The sequence below is a fragment of the Haliotis rubra genome, unplaced genomic scaffold (genome assembly GCF_003918875.1).
Source record: "Haliotis rubra isolate DU_JTF1 unplaced genomic scaffold, ASM391887v1 Scf411, whole genome shotgun sequence".
NCBI lineage: Eukaryota > Metazoa > Mollusca > Gastropoda > Lepetellida > Haliotidae > Haliotis > Haliotis rubra.
This window is the reverse complement of record NW_025767093.1, coordinates 90,555-106,758: the sequence shown is the minus strand read 5'-3', so window position 1 is coordinate 106,758 and position 16,204 is coordinate 90,555. Positions and strand designations below refer to the sequence as shown.

Below are 16,204 nucleotides of genomic sequence, written 5' to 3'. Positions count from 1 at the left end.
GTTACACTAATACAAGCACCTGCTATATTAAAATAAGCAAAGTAATGTAATACAAAGTCTGTTCTAATATTACCACGATGCCCTTTAAAAATTGATTGTTATGGTCAAGGGGAGGTAAATATAGATGAGGATATAACTTATCTCCCCTTGTATATGCAAGTATCCTTAAAAGAAAGTATATATTACATCTTTTGACAATAATAAATTATCGAATTTCAGAAATAATTTCAAAGTAAATTAAATATACACTCCAAATTACACAAAAATACTCATGGAGATCTATTTTGAAACTTCACACCATTTCATAGTGTTTTCACATACAGAAACTCACCAGAGAATATTGAGTAGACTGCATGTGATGAGCCCCATGAGCACAGACAGGCGGTACCTCTTGATCTGGACAAACACAGCACGGCATACATTACATCTGTGGCTGGGTCTCAGGTCCCACATCAAGGACTTAAGGAGGTAGGGGAGATAACTCATATCTTTATTTCCCAAAGACTATGGTGTTTTGAGGTGAGGTGAGGTGACATTGGGTTTAACGTCGCGCTTGAGAATATTTCGCTCATATGACGACGTGCTTGCGTGTGTATGTGTAAGTGCGGCTGCTTGTACTAGCCCAGACTGAAACGGGTTTTTATAGTGCTAGCCCACTGAGATACCATGCCTCAGTGAGGCATGAATACCCCGCTCAGACACGTTATACTGACTCCGAGCTGACCAGTCCTTGTTGTACCCATTAATGCCGAGCACCAGGCAGGGACCATCAAGTACCATATTTTAACGTCTTTTGGTATGACGCGGTTGGCAATCGAACCCGCGACCTTCCGCTCTCCGGGCGGATATGGTGTTTTGAAGTTTTAAGATGAAGTTTGAAGTGGTTTTAAGCATAACAATATGAAATTAAACAAGAGTCATCAGAAGATGACATATCCCCCCGGCCCCCACATCTTTGAAAGAACAAATCATCTGACAGTTACTTAAAGTCCAGCTTGATTTTAGACTAAGTGCAAATCGTTTCCATGGAAATCATGAAAAAAATAAATGACAAAAATCTGCAAATAGCAAAAGGCACCACTTTGGGATCTGCCTCGCATATCTGCCAAGTTTTGCTGAAAGATATTAAGAAGTTTTCGCGTTGTGCTCCGGAAACAAAACCCATCCCTTCCTTTTTGAGACTAAGTTCGAATCATTTCCATGGAAACCGAGAAAATAATAAATCACAAATATCTGCAAATAGCAAAAGGCATCACTTCAATATCTGCCTCACATATCTGCCAAGTTTTGCTGAAAGATATAGAGAGGTTTTTTGAGTTGTGCTCGAAAAAACGAAGTTCCCCTCACTTTTGGGATTAAGTCCGAATCGTTTCCATGGAAACCGGGAAAATAAAAATGCCAAAAATCGGCAAATAGCAAAAGGCACCACTTAAGGTTCTGTTTGATATATCTACCAAGTCTTGTTGAAAAATATTGAACGGTTCTTGAGTTATGCCCGAAACTAAGCCCACCCTCACTTTTGGGACTAAGTCCGAATCGTTTCCTTGGAAACCGGGAAAAATAAAAATGCCAAAAATCTGCAAATAGCAAAAGGCACAACTTTAGGATCTGTTTGATATATCTACCAAGTTTTGTTGAAAAATATTGAACGGTCCGGAAACGAAGCCCACCCTTCTTTAAGACTAAGTCCAAAACGTTTCCATGGAAACCGAGAAAAATAAAAATGACAATTATCTGTAAATAGCAAAAGGCACCACCTTAGGTTATGTTTGACATATCTACCAATTTTGGTTAAAAAATATTGAACGGTCTTTGAGTTATGGTCCGGAAACAAAATGATTACGGACGGACGGACGGGCGGACGGACGGACGGACGGACAGATGGACGAGGCGACGACTATATCCCACTGCATTATATGCCGGTGGGATAATAACTATGGACAGCATCAGATAGGGTGGTTTTTCTTTCAAAAGTGACCTTAATTCTGTTATATAATTCAATTTTATTTTTCTGCTTACATTTCATTTTCTACTAATCTGCAATTTTGTAAACCAAGTAAAAGAAGTTTGCCCTAACACATAAGTCACAGAAATGGCAAAGGAATGGATGCATTCTGATTAAGATGATACAACATGGCTACCACACATCCCAGGATCGGTTACACAAGGAAACATATTCCAGTTCGCCGGCCACTACTGTCAAATCAAACATTTCACTAACGTGTCAGTTCAATGTAGCAATCATGGAATGATCTTTATTAACCCCCTTGATGATGTCCAGAACACAGGTACAGACCAAGGATATTCATCAGGACAAATATGGGTCCAATATATGAAGACTAACGCTACAAGGGGAAGCAACTCTGTACTACCTGTTGTTGACCTCAAGCCATGCACTCCGATATTGTCAGATCACATTGTTAGATGTTGTTAGATACTTCATCTAAATACTTTCAATTATAAATGCAACCTAAAATAGTTAAACATCTTCACTCGTCCAAATATTTTCAATAATAAACTTACCTGTGTTGCATTGAATTCTATCTTTTCATATATAAAGGGCATTGTGTTGATTATTCCTCCTGAAACAAGACATTAGGAATTTGACCGATGGTGCCACGACTGTTATTGATGTGAAAGCAAGGTTTTACACGATGCTCAAATGTAGAGAATGGACGTATAATACTCAAAATGCTGCAACCAGAGACGCACAAAAATACTGACGGCATACCTACAGCGCATCAAGAGTAGTTATCTGCGCCTGTTATTTCACAGATCAGTCATGACACTGTCCATATGACCTTGACTCATTCCAGTTCTGAAGTCATTATCTGAACTTACAGTACACGACACCATTTCAATATTTTCACAGGACCGTCATATTACCAGCAAAGACATTGATTGATGGTGGTCCCCTGCAGGGCTCCAGATAAGGGCCGTATGTACGGATAAATAGTATGCACAATACGGTAGCAAATAATTTAGAAAACGTAGCAGGTACGCACCACAGCAGCAGTGTACGGTCTTAGAATCATTTACAGACGTATTTATCTGAAGAAAAATATTGGTTTATTGTTTATTGACCTGTTTACACAAGACTATCAATGCTGTGGTGCATATAAACTCATGTGAATAATGGTTGTCACCCCCTTCGTTTTTTTATTGGAGAGGGGGTGTGGGGTGTGTGTGGAGAGGGGGGTGACAACCATTATTGGCATGAGTATATGAAACGAAACAATAATGTACTCTTAAGGTTTTCCAGTACTCCTGTAGTGAAAAAATAAGGAGTACGTACTCCTGATGTTGAAAAACTATCTGGAGCCCTGGTCCCATGGACTCCCACGTCAAGGTCAAGGTAAAACCCTGTAAGTATTTCAGTTAGGGAAGGAGCACAAGTTACAGGTGTTCACCAAGATGGGGAAGAATATGTAAATGACTTTGTGGTCATGATGGGGTTCATTAACTACCAGCCACGTGTACTCACCAAGACTGTTAGCAATATTCCAGCAACATCACGGCGGGGGACACCAGAAATGGGTTTCACATGTTGTACCCATGTGGGGATTCGAACCCGCGTTTTTGGCAGGACGAGCCAAAGCTTTAACCACTAGACTACCCCACCGCCCCATACTCACCAAGAGCTACAGTTCCCATCAGAAAGGGTTCTCCTAAATACTTGAAGTCGTTGCTGATCTCACGACCGACCGACACTCCCACATAGAAGGTCACTATGGTCTGAAACACATCTTGTCATCAGAAACATGTATTGGGCCGACCTCACCAATATCTGTCCACATTCATCACAGATCACTAATACAGTCAAACACAGTACAACAGTTCTATGTCTGTAGAACACAAAATACAAGCTCTTTGTCTGGGAGAGTGAGTGAGTGGTTTTACGCCACTTTTAGCAATATTCCAGCAATATCACATGGGAGACAACAGATATGGGCTTCACACATTGTACCCATGTGGAGAAATGAGCCCGGATCTTAGGCATGACGAACAACTGCTTTAACCACTAGGCTACCCAACTGCCCCTTGTTTGGGGAGAACATACCCTAATGCACGGCAAAGGTTAAACAAAGAGTGCCATGTCCATAGCTCATCACCAAATCACAGACACTTCCAGTTCAGTGATATCTCTAACAGAAAGGGAAAACACATTGTTTTCTTGGTAACCGAGTGCTTATGCAAACAAACATTGGTGTTAAATCATAGACTGGCACTTCACTCAGACTTTGTATTCCTACTGTGTTTCTGAAGTTACCATCACCATCACCATCATCATCATCATCATCATCCAGAGGCTGTTTGTGTTACTCACTGTGCCCAGTAGCAGTGATCCCTTGAGGAAGGTGAGAATGGAGACAACAGGTTGAATTAGTTTCAAGGCAAACACCACCGCCACTGTCAAGATCCACACAAAACCCGGGATGACGTACACATGGCTGAAATCGAAGATGGTGGTGAATTCCCCAATACTTGGCATCTGCCCTATACAATCCACACACACAGGACATATTTTAATAAGCATCGTTTAGCTAAACTGGCCCTGAACTTCTGAACAATCAAGCCTGTTTGTGTAGACAACAGGGGCAGGTAACTCTAATTCTCATTCAGGAAAGCTGTACCAGGGTTTTACGCGACACGCAATGCGCATTCAGTATGAGAATGGACACAGAAAAAATATCCTGAAGGATGCACAACATTATTCATTGTACCGACAACACATGACATTGATAAGTGTTTGGTTGTTTCTTTCAGACCAATTGTGTGCATTATTTCATCCACCAGTCCATTAGATAAATGATTCATTCCAGTCTCGAAAGAAATTATCAAAACATACAGTTTTATCCACCGTTACTTCACAGGACCCTCACATACATAGATACATAGATACATAGATACATAGATACATAGATACATACATACATACATACATACATACATACATACATACATACATACATACATACATACATACATACATACATGCATACATACATACATTTGTAAAGCGCTAGTATCCAGCGTTAGCTGCTCAAAAGCACTACTGTCTGAGATAGTCGAAAACGGTCACTGAAATGCCATATTGAAGAAGAACGTTTTGAGTTTACATTTGAACGTGGACAATGTTTGCTCGGTTCTTATTTCAAGTGGGAGACTGTTCCAGAGAAGGGGTCCTGCACATTCAAAGGAGCAGTAACCAAACGTCATATTGCCTGCACGGACCCTTAAAACTAATAATTGGGGGTCCCTAGCACCCCATGCTTGTGAGGTAACACCCTGCTCCACTCACTGCTGTTGAAATCCAATTTGCCACCACTGCCAGCAGTAATATAACAACAGTTTAAAAAACGTTAAAACAGGCAACAAAACACAACATACCTGATTCCCACCAGCTGGGCAAATGCTTCACTCCCAGCGAGGGAGTAGCAGATCAGTAGTGCAATGCTGAAAACAGACAAGCCGTTACAAAGACACAATAATAATATTAGCAATTTTTTATCTAGGAATCCAAAAAGTCAGTGTCCTTGGAAGTGATATTGGGAATATTTAATTCAGACTTTCCACGCACATTCTTGATATCCTTGTCTGCCATTTACATGTGTAATATAGACTATGTAATAGGCGACTATGTAAACACTTTATTCATTGGTCAATGAGTCATCACATCACAGTAGATGTTGACATCAGAGTAAATGAATACATGACACATTTCATGGACAACAACTTCTTTTTATTCATAATAGCTAATCCTAATGAAGCAGGAAGAATAAGCTTTGAAAAGATATAAAACAGAACAGACAGAAGGTGATATCCATATAACATGTCATGTATTCATGTTTCATCTAACTTCTAAATGGCTTTCAAAAACATCACAGTAGATGATGACATCACAATAGACTATGACATCACAGTAGATGATGACATCACAATAGACGATGACATCACAGTAGATGATGACATCACAATAGACGATGACATCACAGTAGATGATGACAAGCTGTGACATGATGACGTCCCTGCACACTGTCATAGGGGTACCGTTAGCATCACGACAGAATTCTCTCAATTCTTGACTTTGCTACAGTTATTGATAATGGAGACAATGTGATTCATTCATTCAAGCAAGTATCCAACATATTTTACAAATTTTGATTCCACCGAGGATAACAAATGCTGATACTTGTTTCGTGAATCAGTATGGCAAGCACATATATGTCACACTCTCCAGAATAGCAGAGTAGCACAAAATAACATTCCCATACTTGAACATATCTTCCATCAGGTATAAAGTTGATACCTAGTTTCACATTTTGCATGCTTGCGGAAGGACCCAATTTTACAGTCAAATGACAACAGCTGAATCGAAATCCTGCTGATGTTTGTTGATCATCTTTTTTGTGGGTTGTATAATGCCACACTCGGGTGAGTGAGTACTGCTTTACGCCGCATCAGCAATTTTGCAGCTATTCGCAGCAAGCCACAGTCGAGAATATTGCAGCTACATGACTGCAGTCTGTAAATAATCAAGTCTGGACCAGACATTCCAGTGACTGACATCATATGGTACAATCTACACAACTTGGATACAATTCCATGCAGTCAGTAAGCCTGAAGACCTGGCCCCGATTTCTCGAAACAAACTTAAGAAACAGCTAAATTTCTAACTCAACTGTATTTCTAAAATGAAAAAGCCAAAACAACTTAAGTAACCTATCTACCAAACTCAAATTGTCTCCTATGTTTGAGTTTAGTATTGATTTAGTTTATTATGGGAAGGCATTTGGCTGCATTTTCTCAAATTTGAGTAAAACCTCTAACTTGAGTCAAACCTCAGACTTGGTTTCAAGAAATCAGGGCCTGATGCTGTTGAGATTTCCTAAAAACATTGGCCAGACCTAAAGCGAGACTCTTCCAAGGGGGTGGAACCGCGTGGCATTACACAACTTGTACTTACAACTGGAGAATAACCATGATGTCAAACGCCTGTCTCACACCACAACACAGGAACAGCTCTCCCAGGAGGTGAAGATTGGGTGGGCAGATTGAGTTGTCTCCCCCTGATTCTCCAGCAAGTGCTGAACCTGAACATGTATGCATCTCATAAATCTCTGTGTGAAACAAAATAATTTTTCCAAGAAACCGTAACAAACAAAGAGGAAAGCAAAGATATAATACCCATAACATGATAAACTTATAATCTGATATTAAATTAATTATCTTACGAAGCAGTTAAAAAAATTCATATCTGAATGTCTGCAACATGTAACACACAGGCTAAAATTTTCATGAATTTTAATCTTCAGATTATAGATAACAATTTTAATCAAGACTTTTATGCAAAATCATCACGTCAAACAATGACAACATCTTTTGTGTCTCATGTGCGATATATCTGAAGATATACACGATTTGATGTGTGGGAAGATACAAGGCAGCATGGGAAGATGCAAAGGCAGCATCGGAAGATACCCAAGAGCACGGGAAGATATCCTGAAGATATACACATGGGAAGATACCCATGGGAAGATACACACGTGTGCATGGGAAGATACCCAAGGCAGTGAGATGACCAATACATTTTATTTATCTAGTCTACAAACATTTACTAGCCTGGGGGTAAGTTGACAAACAGCTGTGTGTCTTACCTTGCGTGAGTCTTCCTCCAGACCCTTCTGTACCGTGTTTACTGAAGATCTCGTCATCACTGTCATCCTCCATGTCCTGCAGGGGAACAAGCTCATCCTGTGGAGGACACAGCTGATCAGTGACGCATGGGATCCAAGGTGGGACTCACTTACTCCTCTGATTGTTACAAGTCAGTAGTAAAGTATGGGAGTTACGATTATCTTAGTTCTACGATTGTTACAAGTCAGAACTAAAGTATGGGAGTTACGATTATCTTAGCTATACGATTGTTACAAGTCAGTAGTAAAGTATGGGAGTTACGATTGTTACAAGTCAGTAGTTAAGTATGGGAGTTACGATTATCTTAGTTCTACTACTGTTACAAGTCAGTAGTAAAGTATGGGAGTTACGATTATCTTAGTTCTACGATTGTTACAAGTCAGTAGTAAAGTATGGGAGTTACGATTATCTTAGTTCTACGATTGTTACAAGTCAGTACTAAAGTATGGGAGTTACGATTATCTTAGTTCTCCCTGATTACAAGTCAGTAGTAAAGTGTGGGAGCTACAATTATCTTAGTTCTGTGATTGTTACAAGTCAGTAGTAAAGTGTGGGAGTTACGATTATCTTAGTTCTACGATTGTTACAAGTCAGTAGTAAAGTATGGGAGTTACGATTATCTTAGTTCTACGATTGTTACAAGTCAGTAGTAAAGTATGGGAGTTACGATTATCTTAGTTCTACGATTGTTACAAGTCAGTAGTAAAGTATGGGAGTTACGATTATCTTAGTTCTACGATTGTTACAAGTCAGTAGTAAAGTATGGGAGTTACGATTATCTTAGTTCTACGATTGTTACAAGTCAGTAGTAAAGTATGGGAGTTACGATTATCTTAGTTCTACGATTGTTACAAGTCAGTAGTAAAGTATGGGAGTTACGATTATCTTAGTTCTACGATTGTTACAAGTCAGTAGTAAAGTATGGGAGTTACGATTATCTTAGTTCTACGATTGTTACAAGTCAGTAGTAAAGTATGGGGGATACAATTACCTTAGTTCTACGATTGTTACAAGTCAGTAGTAAAGTATGGGAGTTACGATTATCTTAGTTCTAACGATTGTTACAAGTCAGTAGTAAAGTAAAGGAGTATGGGAGTTACAATTATCTTAGGAGAGTACTACGATTGTTACAAGTCAGTAGTAAAGTATGGGTGATCCTAATTATGGGAGTTCTACGATTGTTACAAGTCAGTAGTAAAGTATGGGGTTACAATTATCTTAGTTCTACGATTGTTACAAGTCAGTAGTAAACTATGGGAGATACAATTATCTTAGCTCTACGATTGTTACAAGTCAGTAGTAAAGTATGGGAGATCGATTATCTTACTATCAGTTGTTACAAGTCAGGAGTATACAATAACCTTAGTTATGATTGTTACAAGTCAGTAGTAAAGTATGGGAGATACAATTACCTTAGTTCTACGATTGTTACAAGTCAGTAGTAAACTATGGGAGATACGATTATCTTAGCTATACGATTGTTACAAGTCAGTAGTAAAGTATGGGAGTTACGATTATCTTAGTTCTACGATTGTTACAAGTCAGTACTAAAGTATGGGAGTTATGATTGTTACAAGTCAGTAGTAAAGTATGGGGGATACAATTACCTTAGTTCTACGATTGTTACAAGTCAGTAGTAAAGTATGGGAGATACGATTATCTTAGTTCTATGATTGTTACAAGTCAGTAGTAAAGTATGGGAGTTACGATTATCTTAGTTATACGATTGTTACAAGTCCAAATTAATGTGTATTAAGATAATAAAATTGCATGCATTCAATTAATAATAACCACAAAAGTGCACAGTTAAAATGGATCATGAATTACATAATGTGTTGCTGTTCCATTAGATGTTTTGGAAATATAAAAAAAGCAACACAAAAATATCATGTTCTAACTTCTAGTGATTTCTGGAACCCTGGAGTTACCTGGTTTGGGTTGCGCTGAAGGGCAATCGCTCGCTGCAGGAGATCAGTGAAGTAAAATATGAGGAGCACCTGTAACAATCAACAGGTACACAGTAGAAGACACACCTGTAACAATCAACAGGTACACAGTAGAAGACACACCTGTAACAATCAACAGGTACACAGTAGAAGACACACCTGTAACAATCAACAGGTACACAGTAGAAGACACACCTGTAACAATCAACAGGTACACAGTAGAAGACACACCTGTAACAATCAACAGGTACACAGTAGAAGACACACAATCAATAGTAACATAGGGTACAGTAGAAGACACACCTGTAACAATCAACAGGTACACAGTAGAAGACACACCTGTAACAATCAACAGGTACACAGTAGAAGACACACATGTAACAATCAATAGGTACACAGTAGAAGACACACCTGTAACAATCAACAGGTACACAGTAGAAGACACACCTGCAACAATCACAAATACACAGTGGAGTAGACGATAAGACACACCTGTAACACTCTGTTACCATGGTTACTGACCTGCATGAGCGTGCTGGTGATGAAGGAGACGAGGAAGGGGTACATCCCTGCTTGTGTCAGGGTAACAGGTAAACCTGGAACATACAGGTACATGACAGGAGTAATGCAATGAAAACACATGCCAACGAACCCTATGTTCTCTGTTTAGCACTACATTCTGCAGTTTTCCTACATTATGGTGGCCATCAGTGTATGATGGTGGTACGTAAATAACTGAATAAGAAGACAAGAAATTCATTGATACCATAACAAACTTTCAACACTGCTTGGATACAATGACACACAGTCAACACAGCCCTAAGCATGTCTCTACCAAGTCACTTCCTACTTGTGAGCACAGGTTGGAGGGGCCCTAATTTCTAACCCACAAACTCCCTGGTGGAGGGGCCCCAGTTCCAGCCCACAAACTCCCTGGTGGAGGGGGAAACTTCATAAGCTCCACGGAGGAATTGGGACATTGTAAACTCCACAGAGGAGATGTGATATCATAAACTCCACAGAGGAGGGGGACATAGTAAACTCCATGAAGGAGGGGAACATCATAAACTCCACGGAGGAGGACATAGTAAACTCCATGGAGGAGGGGGACATCGTGCCCATAAACTCCACAGAGGAGGTGTGACATCGTAAACTCCATGGAAGAGGGGACATCATAAACTCCACGGAGGAGGGGACATAGTAAACTCCACGGAGGAGGGGAACATCGTTAACACCACAGAGGAAGGGGACATCGTTAACACCACGGAGGAGGGGGACATTGTAAACTCCATAGAGGAGATGTGACATCGTAAACTCCACGGATGAGGTGTGACATCGTAAACTCCATGAAGGAGGGGGACATAGTAAACTCCACGGAGGAGGGGGACATCGTAAACTCCATGGAGGAAGGGGACATAGTAAACTCCACGGAGGAGGGGGACATCGTAAACTCCACGAAGGAAGGGGACATAGTAAACTCCATCGAGTAGGGGGACATCGTTAACACCACGGAGGAGGACATAGTAAACTCCATGGAGGAGGGGGACATTGTTAACACCACAGAGGAGGGGGACATCGTAAACTCCACGGATGAGGTGTGACATCGTAAACTCCATGGAGGAGGACATAGTAAACTCCATGGAGGGGAAATAGTAAACTCCACGGAGGAGGGGGACATCATAAACACCACGGAGGAGGGGAACATCATAAACTCCATGGACGAGGACATAGTAAACTCCATGGAGGGGAAATAGTAAACTCCACGGAGGAGGGGGACATCATAAACACCACGGAGGAGGGGAACATCATAAACTCCATGGAGGAGGACATAGTAAACTCCATGGAGGAAGGGGACATCATAAACTCCATGGAGGAGGGGAACATCATAAACTCCACGGAGGAGGACATAGTAAACTCCATGGAGGAAGGGGACATCATAAACTCCACGGAGGAGGACATAGTAAACTCCATGGAGGAGGGGAACATCATAAACTCCACGGAGGAGGACATAGTAAACTCCATGGAGGAAGGGGACATAGTAAACTCCATGGAGGAAGGGGACATCATAAACTCCATGGAGGAGGACATAGTAAACTCCATGGAGGAAGGGGACATCATAAACTCCATGGAAGGGACATAGTAAACTCCATGGAGGAGGACATAGTAAACTCCATGGAGGAGGGGAACATCATAAACTCCATGGAGGAGGACATAGTAAACTCCATGGAGGAAGGGGACATCGTAAACTCCATGGAGGAGGGGGACATCATAAACTCCACAGAGGAGGACATAGTAAACTCCACGTAGGAGGGGACAAAGTAAACTCCACGGAAGAGGGGGACATCGTAAACTCCACAAGGAGAGGGCACATCGTAAACTCCATGGAGATACAAGGAAAGTGGGAAGTATTCACTTTGTCAAGCCATATACATGCATTACTACTGAGTGTCACCTGAAAACACCTGTTTCCATTAACTTACTGAGACATTAAAACCTACTCCACTAACAGCCTTGTAACAGATGTAACTACCAGTTCCTCCACTATGAAGTGAGCTTTCCTCCACTATGAAGTGAGTCAGGTATTCATACAGCATCTAGGAAGGTACGTAAACATTGAGGCATTTTCCAAGCCTGTACTGAAGTTTATAGATGTGGAATAATACTATCCTCATAACAGGCAAGTCAAAGGACTCAAGTCTTAAATATGGATGCATAGTCATTATTCATACATTCAAGAATTCATGACTTAAACGAATAATTACTGCTTTAGAGACTTGTGCATGTCTATGATAGTGGTGGTCCGATTAATTGAAATAATCAAAGACTGGTCGTAGTGACTAAACGACTAAGCAATCGATCATAATTTCTCATGATCGAACACAACCAATTTTGGAACACTTGTTTTCATTAACAATTTTTTTTCACATCGTTGGTTTTTACTGTTACATTGTGTAAGCACTACAAGCTCGTTTCAAGTCATGATTGAATTTATCTTAAAGGCTCCAAGAAATTTATGTTCCTAACATACTAGTCATCCTTTAAAGATGTGAAATTTTGCCAAAAAGCCCAAAAAGAAGTACATGGTTTGTTCCTTAGTTTTATGTGCATTAACAAATTTGATAAATGACGCTAACCAATTATTTTCGATGATTGATCGGTTGTAAGGAACCAATCATCGATTATGAGGTTTTAACCAATTCCCAACACTAGTCTATGATATATAGTAAGCTGTGACACACAGTAGGACATAACATACTGGGATATTTCCCCAACCATTTGCTGTATATTTTAGTCTAAACAAAGTAACGAAATATAACAAGATGAGTTTGGCACAACCGTTTTTTACTGTATTGAACTGTTGATGAAATGAAAGGGTATTGTACGAGGCAACAATTATTGCAGTACTGTTGCAATAGTGTGAGCTAATATTGCAAAACAATCTAAATAGTGAAATAGACCAGTTATAATCACCATCAGCATGATCAGTGCATTTTCACAGCTTCATCCCATAACCTATATTTCACACATTATGTATGCCTCAAAGTAAACCATGCAGCAAGACATCTTGCAAAAGATTTCATCGCAGAAAGTTTCTTTGGTGAAATCACATGATGAATGTTGGTATGTACAACCTTGAATGATAATGAATGATAATTGATTTGTAGAGCGACTCGTTTCCAGATTGGACATGACTGCTCAACGGCGCTTGTTGAAGTGAGCGGAAAAAAAGATATGTCTTCAGATGAGTTAGAAAAGAGTCTTTTGTTTGACAGTTTCTGATTTCCAGTGGTAGGGCATTCCACAGTTTTGGAGCTGCAAAATAAAAGGACCCACTTAGCCCATCTTTGTTTTAGTTTTAGGAACATGAAGTAGTTTATCATTGGCTGATCTTAAAGCTCTTGTGGGTTGGTAGCGATGTGACATGTCCTTAATATAGGTTGGGGAGTTTTCATCATTTAGTGCTGAATATGTGATAGAAAGAGTCTTGAAAGTGATGCAGTGCTCCACGGGTAGCCAGTGGAGTGATTTCAGGACAGGGGTGATATGGTCAGTTCTCTTGGTACCAGTCAGCATCCTCGCAGCACTGTTCTGCACTTGTTGCAGTAGTTTGATGTTAGTGGCAGTAGTCCCATTGAGGAGGGCATTTCCATAGTCAAGACGTGATGTGACACAGGCTTGGATAACTGTCCTCAGACTGTCATTGTCAAGGTATTTCTTGATCTTGCTGATCTTAAATAGCTGGAAGAAGGCAGATCTGCATGTTGACTTGACATGGTTTTTCATCGTCATGTTTCTGTCAAACTTGACTCACAGATTTCGCACGTCATTGCTTGGCTTGATATGACTGCCACTAATGTCAAGAGTTACATCTGGGATTTTGGACTGTAATTTTCCAGAGCTAATAGTCATGAATTCTGTTTGGGAACTTTTGAATTTGAGTGCATTTGCTGTCATCCACTGTTGAATATCACTGATACAATGTTCAAGCTGTAACTTGTAACTTGGGTAGGTTTTGTTCCTAGCAACTGGTTGTCGATCTGCGTATCCATGGAAGTTGACATTGTGTTGTCGGATATTTCCTATAGGCAGTATGTAAATGTTAAAAAGGAGAGGACCAAGGACAGAGCTTTGTGGGACACCACAGCGCAGCTCACCTTCTTGTGATCTGGATCCATCAATTTGAACTTGAAGGTATCTGTCAGTGAGGTACGATCTGAACCACTGAAGTGCAGAGCCGCCAATACCAACTGTTTGTTCCAATCTCTGAAGCAATATGTCATGGTCAACAGTATCGAAAAGCTGCAAAGAGGTCTAGCAGAACTAAGAGAACTGTTTCCTGATTGTCCAGTGAATGCATGATGTCATTTTGGACAGACAGTAGCGCAGTCTTGGTACTGTGTTTCCTCTTATAGGCAGACTGGAATTCTTCTCCAAGGCTGTTATGATTAAGATGCTCCCTGAGACGTATGGATACAATACTTCCCAGTGCTATACCTGTGATGATCCGGGGGAGAACTGATCTTCAGCAACCCATGCTTGTTGTAGGATCAGGTCAGGCATGTTGACTTGGTTGACACATGGCATCATATCACAATTGTGTTGAGGATCACTGGCCCTCATCTTAATTATGGTTCTATAATTTGATTACCAAAAATGTCAATTTTATTACAGAGCCCAACTATTAAATACAAGTAATCCTGGTACACTTTACCGATTTAGATGATATGTAGGGCGTGGACACTATCCATACATCTAACACACCAACACCCAATAATGTAAATCATCAAGGTATTTGGTTTCAACAGCTACAAAAATATGAATAGGAAAAAATATGTATGAATGCAACAATGCCATGGTGATGTGTAAATGAAAAATGACACCAGCAGACACTACTATGATCAACAGTCATTGATAATAACATCAACACGCGGTGAAACGTCTCACTTTGTGTTTCATGGCAATTCTGTCTTTTTGGAATATATACATATATAATATATAATATGTCTAATGAGATGGCATGAAACTGAGACTGTACATCATGACTGTAATGTGTGTGACCTATAGCATTACTAATATCACTGGCCATGTTCAAAATCTACTTTCAAAAGTTTGATATGAAATGTACCGAGGAGTTTTCATACATTCAAATTAGAAAGGTCACAGGAGATTGTACAGGTACCATGTGCTATCAGCACAATCCTTTGATTGTAAATGAGGGTGTTTGGGAACAAAGCTGCTATGTGCAGGACATGGTCATAAGGAAGGTGGTGGTGATTAAAAATCATTAGATTGACGAGAGGTTGCCAGAAATTCAAGACACCATCATACAAAGTTTCCAACTGTCACATATCTGCTTGTTAATCTTGCATGAACTTGTTGTTCTGCTTACAAGATAACATACTCAGCGTCACTGTCCCTGAAGGTTCTGCAAATGTAGCTCACTGGATTGTTCAAGAAGAATTCTCATGTGACAGCTTCAGGAAGGTTGACTATATAAGTGCAGCCTGAAGGAGATTCAAGGTCTTTTACTTGTTACCAACCTAATTCCAGATTCAAGGAATGGCAACAGGCATCCACAGTGACAAAATTCTGGACCTTCATGAGAGCACGGACTGCTGTGTGGCCTTGGACAACAAACGCTTACTTCCTCTCTGCAAACTGTTGGGTCACAGGTGCTATTGGAAAGGCAGGACATGCTTCTTAATTTGGCAGACAAGTTGTGTCAGCACAGATTTTTATAAATTTTCATCACTATTTTCCCTTTTGAAAAAAAGGCCCAGTGAAACATGTTTGGGCAGAAAATCAAGAATGGTTACTCTCTGTCACTGAGTATTATAAATAATATTAGGGCCTGTTAGTGCTGCTATACTTGACCTTTCTATTGACGTCTGTGAGTGTAAAACAAAAAACATGTTAAAATACAATGTGTTAATTTTGTAGATGTCAATATTCATTGATTTTGTGCTTTCTGTACTACTTTCACAACTTAATTCTGTATGCAACACGTTTTTTGGTTAATGGCAGTTTATACTTCCTACGCCTGACTGTCTACTTGATGA

The 16,204-nt window shown here is 40.1% G+C and overlaps 1 protein-coding gene across 1 annotated transcript in view; it reads right to left on the bottom strand.

Moving 5' to 3' along the window:
* The window catches only part of LOC124288084, a 50,785-nt gene that overhangs the window by 30,556 nt on the left and 4,025 nt on the right, over nt 1-16,204 (bottom strand). Inside the window, exons 3-11 of the mRNA XM_046724649.1 lie at nt 10,167-10,240; nt 9,627-9,695; nt 7,659-7,755; nt 6,968-7,094; nt 5,392-5,457; nt 4,328-4,451; nt 3,636-3,735; nt 2,524-2,582; nt 332-396 (exon numbers count right to left, since the gene is read on the bottom strand). Coding sequence (XP_046580605.1) covers nt 332-396; nt 2,524-2,582; nt 3,636-3,735; nt 4,328-4,451; nt 5,392-5,457; nt 6,968-7,094; nt 7,659-7,755; nt 9,627-9,695; nt 10,167-10,240 — 781 coding nt within the window. The remainder of the gene's footprint in view (nt 1-331; nt 397-2,523; nt 2,583-3,635; nt 3,736-4,327; nt 4,452-5,391; nt 5,458-6,967; nt 7,095-7,658; nt 7,756-9,626; nt 9,696-10,166; nt 10,241-16,204) is intronic.